Here is a 13,000-nt window from a genome sequence, read left to right as displayed (position 1 = left end):
AACAATGTGCCCCATCTTTGCCTCGCATTGGGATACTGTCTTCTGGGAAGCTCCCTCTGGGAGCTCAGCCAGGCCAGAGGAACAGTCACTGAAACCAGTTATGAAAGGTGACCCCAATCTGATTCTGGAGCCATAAGGATGGGACCAGTGTTGGGACACTGAATCATCAGACCCCCAAGGGTTTGGACTGGCCAGTGGCCATAGATGGAGCCAAGTCATTACAGAGGCATTCTGACCTAGAACACAAGCCTTGGTCATTAAGGTCTACCACAAAACTCTTATTTCTGTTGTTCTAAGTACGTTGGACCAGAGCTGATACAAAAATGAAATGCCATTGGGCTCAGAAGCTGGGTCTGTTTTGCGCAGCAAGCATTACCACAGGATCTTCCTTCTCGGAGCAGGGTCTACAGAGATGGTTCATGGATGGCAAAGACCACGTTTTCAGTTATTGACCTTCTCATTTCTCATCATAACAAAAATACCCTGGCCAGGGAGCATCATATTTCTGCCATTGGTGGTTTGGCATCTTCCGTTTCAAACCCTTCAGACTATCCTTCTATAGGATGAGGAACGTTTTTGCAACAAAACTGGCATGACTAGGAAACCCAGCTAGGGTTAGGGGCTTCTAAGCTTTTAGACATCCCCCTTCCTACACACTGAATCCAAAAAGCTATGCGCATGGTGGGTTGTGTGTGAGTGAAGACGGATGTATTTACTTTCTATCTGCAATTGTATTCAAAATGGGCAGCATTCTCTTTTTCCCCTCGCTATTTTATTCTGTCTTTTTCTTAGCTATCACATTAATAAGAATGACATCAAGAGTTCTTAAAAGTAAAACTGGAATCTTGGAATGTTCTTTTACATTCTCTTTTAGACACCTAGCAGGCTTGTTAGTAATAAATTGCCAGTGTGGTATATTCCAAAATCAGGGGGCATCTCCTGCTGGTCTAGAATTGTGAGGTTAGTACACTTATTCATGAAAACTGCTAATTTAGTGGTACCCTAAACACTGAGTGGTAGCAATTATCAGAAGTAGAATAAGAATATTCTGTGCCTATATGTGCTTTTTAGGACCAGTATAACACCTCAACGTGCAGATTCTTTATTGGTTTTTAGGAACTTTTATTCTTTAGTGACTCTGACTTCCCACTGTTAATTAAGGCCTTTGTGTATAGTATTCTATCCATAGAAGAAGAAGTAAATATTTTATTATATTTATAAATTTCCAAATTCCATATTTTCTGCTTTAGAAGTTGGATGCTTACTTTTGATGTAAGAAGGACTTCCTTGGGAATTTGCTATGTGGTGATTTTCACCTACCCAAGGGGTGAAGATAGGCTCATTTCCCTTACTTTCTTTAAGACTCTCTGAGTTGTAAACCACCCACACTTAGCACTGTGTTCACTTCTAGGAGGATTCTTTTCTGCTTTGCACAAGAGCCAGTGCCAGCTAGCAGCAACCTTATTTCTTAAGCTGAAATGTGATAGCACGTGTTCTGATTTTCTGGTGATTTTTAGGGCATCATAAGCTTTGTTTCTGGTAGAGGAGGGATTTAAAACAGTACAATGAGAGTGGGAAATGAGGTCTTTCCTACAGTGGCGCACCTTTAGCTAATGGCTCCACCATGATGATTTCGCTGCTGTTGCCTCTCCCAGCTGAAGTCACGGCTACCACCCAGACACTGTACTGACGGTTCCGACTCAGGTTGGGAATTCTGTAGGAAAATGAGTCAGGAGAGGCTTCAAACTCGCTGATCACCTGTGAGAGGAGACATAAATGTTCCCACATTCAAGGATGCAAATGGCACACGTGGATTTCCTAAAGGCACAGTTATTAACATGTTATCTATCATAAGAAACAAAAGCTGCTGCTAATCCTTTTCTAAAAGGCTGGGATATAAGATATTGATATACGTGTAAAGAGCTTACGTTTCTCTATGCAGCAGCTTTCACAGCTACCAAGGAGAGATTTAAGCCCTGAAATTACGGGTTATGGCACATCTGTTTTATGCTGAGATAAAGTAATGAAAACAGATTTACCCTCCTACCCAAAACAACCTTAGAGCACTCAAGAGTATATGAAACCAGTCTCAAAACCATTGCACACCAAGTAATGAAGAACAGAGCTCTCTGAAATATGGGAAACAGAGGAAGTGAGCCTACAATTGTGGGGTTTTACATTTGGGGAGAGTCTCCAGGCCATGGCACAGAGACGGAGCCCAGGAGGAGCCCAGAGGCTTCCCTGAATTGAGAATTTACATCTGAGAGACTGGGAAGAAGCTGGAACTCAGAGGACAGAGCTACATGCAGAGAGAACTTCGGGGATTGGAAGAGGGTTCCACATGGGTATTCAGCAGAGTAGATCTGTGCAGGTATGAGAGGAAACTACCAGAGACTAGAGAAAGAACTAACTGAACAGACTGGAGGTCACAGTGCCCAGCATTTACACAGGGCTGGGAATACTTCCTGTTCCACCAGGCACATTGGGAGACCTCAAGGTTCACTGGGCATTGGATACAATGCATCAGGGTCTTACCTTGGTGGTGGGGAATAGTTAGGCCTAGACTGAACACCAACTGGTACTGCCTAACAAATATTAAAAGCAAAATTCATATAGATGAAATTGTCATAAAGTAACTTAACTGCATCTCAGACCAAAAGTCAGAATATTTACAGCAGTAAAAATATCCAGTACTCAATAAGGTAAAATTCATAATATTTGACATCCAACAAAAATTTTCCAATAAGAATGACCCAAATACCCATCAATTGATGAGGGATAAACAAAATATGTGTTGTATCCATACTAAAGACTATTATTCAACAATAGAAAGAAGTGAAGTACTAATACATGTTAACTTGGATAAATCTTAAAAATATTATACTAAGTGGAAGAAGACAATCACAAAATATAACATACTTTCCATTCCCTTTTAATGAAATTTCCAGAATAGGCAAATCTAGGGAGATAGAGAGTAGACTAGTGATTGCCAGGGGCAGGTTAGGTTTTGGACAGAATGTGGAATGATTGCTATGGGGTATAAAATTTCTTTCTGGGATGATGGTGAATGTACTAAAATTAGATAATGGTGGGTAATTCTGTGAATATACTAAAGGCCACTGAATTACATACTTTTAAAGGATGACTTTCATGGTATGTGAATATTTCAAAAAAGCTGTTAGAAAAAAAATTCAGGAATGCAAAAAAAACATGGAGAAACATTTCTTTCATAAAGAAAATATGATTTAATCCTCACTGACCTATTATTGACACAGATATTAAATTTAACAGAAATGAGCATTATAATAGTTACTATAATTGTATTATAGCTGTATTTTAATTATAGATAATTAAGAATTTAAATAGGTACATGAATGATAAAAAAATACCCAAGTCAAACTTGAAATGGATTTACAATATGTTAAATGAAAGATGCACTGGATTAGATTAATAGTAGATTAGATTTTCAGAAAAAAAGGTCAGTGAACTTGTAGATATATCAATATATTTTAAAAAAACAGAAAAAAAGAGTGTAAACACTTCACAAACTATCGTGAGTTATGGGACAACATTGAGCAGTATAACACACATATAATTGGAATCACTAAAAGAGGGAAGGGAGGCACAATAGAAAAATGCTTGATGGAACAGAGGCTGAAATTTTTCCAAATGAAAACTATAAACACAGAAAGCCAAGAATCTCAGCGAACTCTAGACACAAAAATATGAAGAAAACCATACCAAATGTAATCAAATTGCTCAAAACTAGTGATAGAAAATCTTAAAAGTAGTCAGAGAAAGGATATGTTTATGTGAAGGAATAAACATTAAAATGTCAGCAGACTTCCTGTCAAAAAGGATCCAAATGTTTCCTGTCTTGCTAATTTTGGCCATTCTAACTGGTGTAAGGTGATATCTCAATGTGGTTTTAATTTAAATCTCCCTGAGGGCTAGTGATGATGAACATTTTTCCATGTGTCTGATAGCCATTTGTATGTCTTCACTGGAGAATTGTCTGTTCATGTCTTCTGCCCATTTTTTTACATGATTATCTGTTTTGTGTGTGTTGAGTTTGAGAAGTTCTTTATAGATCCTGGATATCAGCCATTTGTCTGTACTGTCATTTGCAAATATCTTCTCCCATTCTGTGGGTTGCCTCTTTATTTTGTTGACTGTTTCCATTGCTGTTCAGAAGCTTTTGATCTTGATGAAGTCCTAAAAGTTCATTTTTGCTTTTGTTTCCTTTGCTTTTGGAGACATATCTTGAAAGAAGTTGCTGGCCAAAAATTAGCAAGACAGGAAACAACGTGTGTTGGAGAGGATCTGGAGAAAGGGGAACCCTTTTATACTGTTGGTGGGAATGCAAGTTGGTGCAGCCACTTTGGAGAACAGTGTGGAGATTCCTTTAAAAAAATTAAAAATAGAGTTTCCCTATGACCCTGCCATTGCACTACTGGGTATTTATCCCAAAGATACAGATATAGTAAAAAGAAGGGCCACCTGTACCCCAATGTTTATAGGATCAATGGCCACGGTCCCCAAACTGTGGAAAGAACCAAGATGCCCTTCAATGGACAAATGGATAAGGAAGATGTGGTCCATATACACTATGGAGTATTATGCCTCCATCAGAAAGGATGAATACCCAACTTTTGTAGCAACATGGATGGGACTGGAAGAGATTATGCTGAGTGAAATAAGTCAAGCAGAAAGAGTCAATTATCATATGGTTTCACTTATTTGTGGAGCATAACAAATAGCATGGAGGACATAGAGGGATGGAGAGGAGAAGGGAGTTGAGGGAAATTGGAAGGGAGGGTGAACCACGAGAGACTGTGGACTCTGAAAAATAATCTGAGGGTTTTGAAGGGGTGAGGGGTGGGAGGTTGGGGGAGCCACGTGGTGGATATTATGGGGGCACGCATTGCATGGAGCAGTGGGTGTGGTGCATAAATGATGAATTCTGTTATGCTGAAAAAAAAAATCCAAATGCTAATGAATGTTTCCCCCAAATTTGTACACTGAAACCTCATACCCAAGGTGATGATATTAGGAGGTAAGGTCCTTGGGAGGTAATTAGGTCATGGGATTAGCGCCCTTATAAAAGAGACCCCAGGGAGTTCCCTTGCTCCCTTCCACTATGTGAGAACACAATGAGAAATCTGCAATGCATAAGAAGTCCTTCACCATAACGCCACCATGATGGCAACATGATCTCAGATATCCAGCCCTTAGAACTGTGAGAAATAAATCTCTGTTATTTATGAGCTACCCAATCTATGGTACTTTTGTTATAGCAGTCTGAGCCGACTAAGACACCAAGGAAGAAGACAGTGGAACAGCATTTTTAAAGTATTGAAAGAAAAAAAGAAGTCAACCTAGAATTCTACACCCAACAAACAAATATTTTAAAACTAAAGAGAAATAAAGACTTCTTAAAAATTCTAAAAAGCTTAAAGAATTTATCATCAGTAGACATACACTATAAGAAATGTTAAAGAAAGTCTTTCAGTCAGAAGGGAAATGATACCAGATTGAGATATCAATGTACACAAAGGGATGCAAAGTACCAGAAGTGGTAACTGCATAGGAAAACATATGATATTTTTTCTTATTATCTAAAGCTCATTAAAAGATCATTGATAATCAAAAGATCATGATTTAGTGTGGGGTTTGTAACATAAAAGTAAAATATTCATAACAATTGTGCAAATATTGAGATGAAAAAAAAAACAGAGGCACACTGTTATAAGATCTTTATATATGCAGTGTATACTATCACTAGAAAGTAGAAAGTGATAAGTTAAATGTATATGCTTTAATCCTAAAGGAATCAAGGAAATTACAAAATAAAGAAGAAAATAAATCTGAGCCAGTCAATTAAACAAAATGGAATTATAAAAGTGTTCAATTAATTCAAAGGAGGCAAAAAAGCAGAAAGGAAACAAATAGGACAATACAAAACCAAATGGGAAGATTATAGATTTAAACTTATATTAATATATCAATTAATTATATTAAGGGTAAATGATCTAAAAATCTTAATTGATAGCAGCGATTATAAGAATGGATATAAAAGTAATACACAACCATAACCTGCCTACAATAAATCTTTTTCAAATATTTCTCAGATATTTCAAATACTGCTGACAATGCTGAATTGTGTTCATGTTTTAGTTTTTGTGGAAGGTAAAATACGCAAGGGATGAAATTGGACATTTAGCTAAGATTTCTAAGGGAAGTATAGACGTTAACAACTGTGGTTCCTCCTGACTGCTTATGGTAAAATGCAAAAAGCAAGAAATGAATTGAAGAATAAATTGTTAAGTAAAGAGGAACCAGAACTTAAAGATTTGGGGAATTCTTAGCCTATCTATCACAAAAAGAGGAGAAAGTACATGGAGCACTGGGTGTGGTACAAAAACAATGAATACTGTTATGCTGAAAATAAATAAAAAGTAAATAAAGAAAAAAAAGAAAAAGAAAGAGGAGAAAGTGTGTTGCGGATGAGAACATTAAGGGTGTGGAGCAGCCGCCATGCGAGAAGGAGATTGGCGTGGGTGTGAGCCCTGGACTGAATGAGCTAAGGCCCAGGAACACTGCCAGTCTGCACTGAGATGGGACAGAGATAAAGAGAGTTGTCCAAGTTCTTCGGTTCTATAGGCCAGGATGATTGAGCCATTTAGCCCTGAACTTGTGCTATTCTTTAAGAAAAGGGAAGAATGCCTCTGAAGGATATTCATCTGGGTCACTGCCTTGGTTTCAACAGTCCAGAGAGTCTCTGTCTTAAGCCTTGAGGATAGAACCTCCCAGAACTGAGTTGGGGAGACTCCTGCATGAAAGAGCCCTGGGGGTTCTACTCTGGCTTACAGAACTACAAAATGGACAAAGCCTCTGTAGAGAGCTGAAGTGTGGGCACAGCCCCACTGAGTAGTCAGGGAGGCATTATAATCCCCAGAGGTCTTGAGGGTAGAGCATTGAACTGAAGAGGATTATTCCTTTGCCTTAAGATCTAGTGGGGTAAATACCCAGTAGTGCAATTTGCAGGGTTATAGGGAAGCTCTCTGTACCCCAATGTTTATAGCAGCAATGGCCATGGTTGCCAAACTGTGGAAAGAACCAAGATGCCCTTCAGCGGATGAATGGATAAGGAAGATGTGGTCCATATACACTATGGAGTATTATGCCTCCATCAGAAAGGACGAATACCCAACTTTTGTAGCAACATGGACGGGACTGGAAGAGATTATGCTGAGTGAAATAAGTCAAGCAGAAAGAGTCAATTATCATATGGTTTCACTTATTTGTGGAGCATAACAAATAACATGGAGGACAAGGGGAGATGGAGAGGAGAAGGGAGTTGAGGGAAATTGGAAGGGGAGATGAACCATGAGAGACTATGGACTCTGAAAAACAATCTGAGAGTTTTGAAGGGGCCGGGGGGTGGGGGGTTGGGTGAGCCTGGTGGTGGGTATTAAGGATACTCCATGTATTGCATGGAGCACTGGGTGTGGTGCAAAAACAATGAATACTGTTATGCTGAAAAGAAATTAAAAAAAAAAAAAGATCTAGTCGGTTTGCACTGTGAAGTTTTGAGCTTACATGGGAGCCCAATCCTTCCTTCTTTGCTATTTCTTCCTTTTGGAATGGGAATATCTACCCCATGTGTGTCCTACCCTTATATTTTGGAAGCATATAACTCTTGTGGTTTCACATATTCACAGCTGGAGAGGATTTTGCCTCTGGATGAATGTACCTGCATCTGATCCATACCTGATTCAGGTGGTATGGAGGTAAGACTTCGGGCTTTACAGTAGCTGCTGGGATAACTTAACACTTATGGGGCTCTTGGGATGAAATGAGTATTTTGCACTTGTGAAGGACATGGTCTTTGTGGGGCCAGGGGGAGAATGGATGGAACGTCTGTGTCCCCCCAAATCCGTATGTTGAAATCCTACCCCCAAGATGACGATACTAGGAGCTAGGTCATGAGTGTGCAGCACTCATGAATGGGATTTATGCCCTTATAAGGAGACAAAGAGACCAGAGGTCAGTCTCTCTCTCTCTCTCTCTGCCATGTGAAGATACAATGAAAACCCAGGTAAAAGGCCCACACCAGACACTGGATCTGAGGGTGCCTTGATCTTGGACCTCTTGGCCTCTTGGCCTCTTGAACTATGAGAAATAAGGACCTGCTGTTTATGCCACCCCATGTGGGATTTTGTTAACAAAGTGGACCCAGGCAAGAAAACTAAGGTACAGAGTAAGTGACTCACTGCAGTCAGAGTGGCAGACAGGCAGACAGAGGCTCAAGCTCAGTGCCTCTGGTCTGAGTCCCTGCTGCCATTACAAGCAACCAAACACTCAAAGGGCTTACTTTGACCCTTGCAAGCTGTTAAGGAGACCTCACGTAGGTCAGTAGGTTTCATGAGCTGCAATACCAGCTCTACAATTAATCAGTGCAAATGGTAATATGCCTCCTCCTCGTCACAGATCCCATGCTTACTCAATAAAAAAATAGAGAAAGGATTTCCCCTGGTCGAATGTTTGACTACTGTACATGCAGTGTCCGATGAATAAAGGGACACTATAGGGCTCTTCCACAGTTTCCACAGATGTGGTGCATGTTTTCGTGGGCATGCGTCCTTGTCACCCTACCTTCCCCCTTCACCACCCTACCTCTCACGCATGCCAGTCCTCTCTTGTGCTTAGAAAGTCACAGGAACATCGAATCCTTCTAGAATTTCAGAGGGAAATTGGCTTGCTTCCTAGCAATCTGAGGAGACAATCCCAAGACTGTGTGTATTTGTATTCTGTAATGCTCCAAGGCTCTGTTGTTGCCAAATTAATTCTACAAAGCTTAATGATGTGCAAATTATAACAATCACTCCAATTGAACATTAAGCATCAACAGAGCATTAAAATATATTCAGAAAATAAGGATTTTCTGGGAAGAGAACATAGTTTTTAGTTAAAACTCAGTAAGCATCCTGTCTGTAAGGGACAATTGGTACTTAACTACCTCCAAAATAAACATTTTATTTAATTTTTTACCTGCAACCCAAGGTGCACCTAAAATCAATGATAAAAAAATATATAATTTCTAATGCAACAATATTTGTTTCACTGTTTATGTAGAAGATCGACCAAAAGCCAAAGTAAAAATGTTGATCTATAGAAACTTCTTGCTTTTGGAATGAAATTTCCCTATATGGATTGGAGTAAGAAATAGGAGTCAAACTGTCCAGGGGTTCCTGTTCTCTATTTGGGAAATTTAGTTGCACTGGTGTTATCGCCCTCTGATGCCACTCTATTCCCTGGATTGCTGCCATAATTAGGCACCATTTTTCGACTCTCAGAAGTGTAAGCAGAATGTTGCCAACCGACCCATTTAAACAATTTGAATAGGTTTTTTTTTTCTTTATAACATGTGTAACTGGATATTAAATGTGACTTTTCCTGTTGTCTTAAAATTTTAGCAACTGTCTTAACAAGTGAGAGTAGTCCCCCAAATGCCAGTACCTTCTCTCCAAACAAAAAATGTGAGGGCCTACGCAGGGCTTTCTGATATTTTGTCCGTCTCCCATCTCTGAGCTCGAGTAGAGGCTAAGTCAAGAATAGGATATTCTTTTTTTTTTTAATTTTTTTTTGAAATAGGATATTCTTGTGGAGAGCAGTCTCTGTGCATTCCCACCTAGGGGTGCCAGGAATTTTGAGCTCCAAGCAAACCCCTCGGGGAGCTTGGAGTCTGGAAGCTTATAGAGATTGGTGAGTCACACCTGAGGCTACGCAGAGTGGCAAAGGCTATCCCTGCCCTCAGCGGGACAGCCGGCTGTGCTGGGGCTGGCTCTCACTTCCAGTGTGGTGGGTTAAGGATGCTTCTGTGTAGGCCCTGCAGAGGAGGGCAAGACTGGATGTCTTGGGACTGGATGTCTCCGGAGGTGTGAGATGCCTCCCGCAGAGGGCTGTCCTGCGACTCTCATAATCACGCGTCCATAGATGGTGCAAAATTCAAATATTGTTAACAAGCTCAAGAGGTGGCAACAGGTAAGAGAAAAGGAGCTAAATGGAAAAAAAGAGCATCAGAAGTTCATGTGCAATAAAGAAGCAAATTTGTCTAAAGTCTTCCCTTAATGCTCAGTCAAAAACACTTGTTCTAAGAGGGAGGATGGGTATTGCTTACTTAGGAAACATTTTCCTCGATAGTTTTGATGAACTATGATAACTGATTATATTTACCTTCCATCAATTATGTCTTTATTGGATACCAAATTTCCAAACACAATGATCTAATTATGTTGGGGCTGACTTGTTAATTTCTTTTTAAAAATTTTTATTTTTTTAAATTTCTTTTTTAAAATTTCTTTTCAGCATTCCAGAATTCATTGTTTATGCACCACACCCAGTGCTCCATGCAGTACGTGCCCTCCTTAATACCCACCACCAGGCTCACCTCCTGGTTCACCACCAGGCTCAACTCCTCAACCTCCCACCTCCTCCCCTCCAAAACACTCAGTTTGTTTCTCAGAGTCCACAGTTTCTCATGGTTGGATTTGTTCATTTCTATGTGCATCCTGTTATGTGCCATTCCCTCCCAAACTCTGGTCAGTGAGAAGGGATCTATTTTATTTCCAGATTTCTCCTGCTATTTCCATTACATTAATGTAATGTTTCAGAGACTCTGGAACATTGAGAGTGTGCAGGGACTAGACCTTCAGGGGAAGCAAGACAGAAAGTTGTAACCTAAAGAAAAGCACACCCCAAAAGAAGTTTCCTAGGATTAATGAGTCAAAAGTGGCAAAAAGAGAAATTGTTGGGGAGGAGAGACAGATGCTTTTCTGAATATTTAAATATTTAAATCTCTAAATATTTAATTTTCTGCTGGCAGATCTATAACTCTGTCGTCTCATCTTCAAAGTTAAGACAGAGATATTAGCCACACTAGAAGATTTGATTATGCCTGCAGTGTGAATTGATCTTGAATGGATAGCTATAACTAAGCTGATAAGGGATGGCCAGAGCAATAGGACACCAGGGGACAACCACGAGAACTCACTGGACTAAAGATCTCTCCTTTGGATCTTGCAAAGAAAAGGTATGCGAGAGCTCTTAGCATGATGCCCATAATGGGAAAAACTAATAAAAAATAGTTAATGTTTGTATTCACAGGCATTTACTGAGTTCAAGTCCAGTGTGTAGACTGTAAGCTAAGTTCCTTCCCCAAAGGAACAAGAAATGATTATATCATAACCTGGCAAACAGAGGATTAACTGAATGAGGCATAGTAAGATCCTGACAGGTTCCTGCTAAAATGTAGAAATAAAAATAATTTCAATTCCCTTTCTAAAACTCCAGTCATAGTTGAGGATATGATTAATATATATATATAAAATGCCTAAGAAAATAAATAAAACGTTGTGTATTTGATTTTTAAAAATATTTATAGTAAGTTTCCTTTATAAACCTTCAGACATGTTGGCTTCCCAAAAATTGTACCAGGAGTGGAAATTGCAGCTCATGAGATAAACCTTGCAATATTGAGACCAGATAGTTCTCATTCACTTGTTCTGCCTTTCTTATTATGCTTTAGTTCTGATGCGTGGAGTCACAGAATTCTGAAGAACTCAACAGTTTGCTCCTTAAAAGAATGGAGAGGTTGCTGGAAGGTTGGTTTTCTCCCTGTGTCTCAGTGTCACTCGCGAAAAGCCCGAGTCTATGGCATCTAGTTTCATTACAGAATTATTTTTGCCTCGTGGTTTTGGTGCAATCATCTTCCTTTCATATTTAAGATACTTCTTAATGGTAAATAAGATAGAATAAATAAATAAATAAATAATAAAAATAAATAAATTTTATTTTAAATAAAAATAAATAAGAATTAAACACAATTAATTATTTTAAATGCTCTTTAGTGATTTCTTATAAAGCTGGATATTTATCCAATAATTGCTGGATTCATTTCCAAATCCTTCATGCTATTTAGCTCGATGGATGACTTGCAAAGCTTGTAGCCTTTTCTCAGCCCCTCCACTGGCCACATCTGTCCTTGTTCTATACATCATGTATGGTCCTGATCTTTATTCTCCTTTGGATTACAGTCTCTCATGTCCTCACCATCTCTCCCATGCTGGATGGGTTTCAAGCTGCCTGAAGGTGGCCTGGCTGCACCCCTCCCTCTATGATTTCCTGGGGATCGTAGGTCCCAGCATTGCAGAGTCAGGACTCACCTGCTACTAACATAAAAGGAGGAAACATCTGTTGCATTAAGTTGACTAATGACCTAGAAATTATTTGAATACAATCGAGAATAACTATATAGAGAATGACTATGGATTCACAGGCAGCTCAGATCAAATTATTCAGCGTATCTCATGGATATAAAAAGAATTCCACTTAAAAAATTTCAATTAACTTTTTAATGAAAAACTAATTCTATCAAAGAAGTATGATGCTTTAAAAAGCTCTGATATCTAATTTTTTTTTTAAGACTCAAATGTTCTGATTTTCTGGATAGTATGTTCACATCAGTGATTTAAAAAGCCTCCCCCTGAGCAGAATAAGCAAAATAGGCAGCTCTTTTAATTATTGGACAATGACTCTTTGAGGACATATAAAATCTTTCTGTTTAGTGGCAGAGGAATGACCTGGATGACGTTATGAATAAGGAGTTAGCTGGATCAATTTAGGATTTGTCTTTGTTCTTTAAGTTCTCATGTATAATACATTCTGATCTGATTTTCCTTTTATTTCCCTATTTTCACCTCCAGAAGAAGATAATGGATCATGAAGGCTGCCCCATAGGGGTAAACTGGGAGGGTCTGCATGCGTAGTGGGAAGAGGGTTTTCAAGCTACTTGCTTTATCCAAGTCAATTTTGATGGTTTCCTCTGAACTTTCCTGAGATGATTGTAATTGTTGTTATATCTGTGTCTGTTGGATACTTTTTAGAAAGTCTTCCAAACAACATATTTTGGCCTTCCAATAATAGAAATTATCATTTT

At 39.1% G+C, this 13,000-nt stretch overlaps 1 protein-coding gene across 2 annotated transcripts in view; it reads right to left on the bottom strand.

The window, feature by feature from the left end:
- DSCAM (DS cell adhesion molecule) overlaps window positions 1-13,000 on the bottom strand; it is a 745,695-nt gene that overhangs the window by 61,664 nt on the left and 671,031 nt on the right. For both annotated transcript variants that reach the window (XM_082722200.1, XM_082722199.1), the window contains exon 21: window positions 1,605-1,758. In XM_082722200.1, coding sequence (XP_082578326.1) covers window positions 1,605-1,758 — 154 coding nt within the window. The remainder of the gene's footprint in view (window positions 1-1,604; window positions 1,759-13,000) is intronic.

Source organism: Mustela nivalis (assembly GCF_964662115.1).
Source record: "Mustela nivalis genome assembly, chromosome: 1".
Taxonomy (NCBI): Eukaryota; Metazoa; Chordata; class Mammalia; order Carnivora; family Mustelidae; genus Mustela; species Mustela nivalis.
Note: the sequence above shows the minus strand (reverse complement) of the source record. Positions and strands in the feature narration are given on the sequence as shown.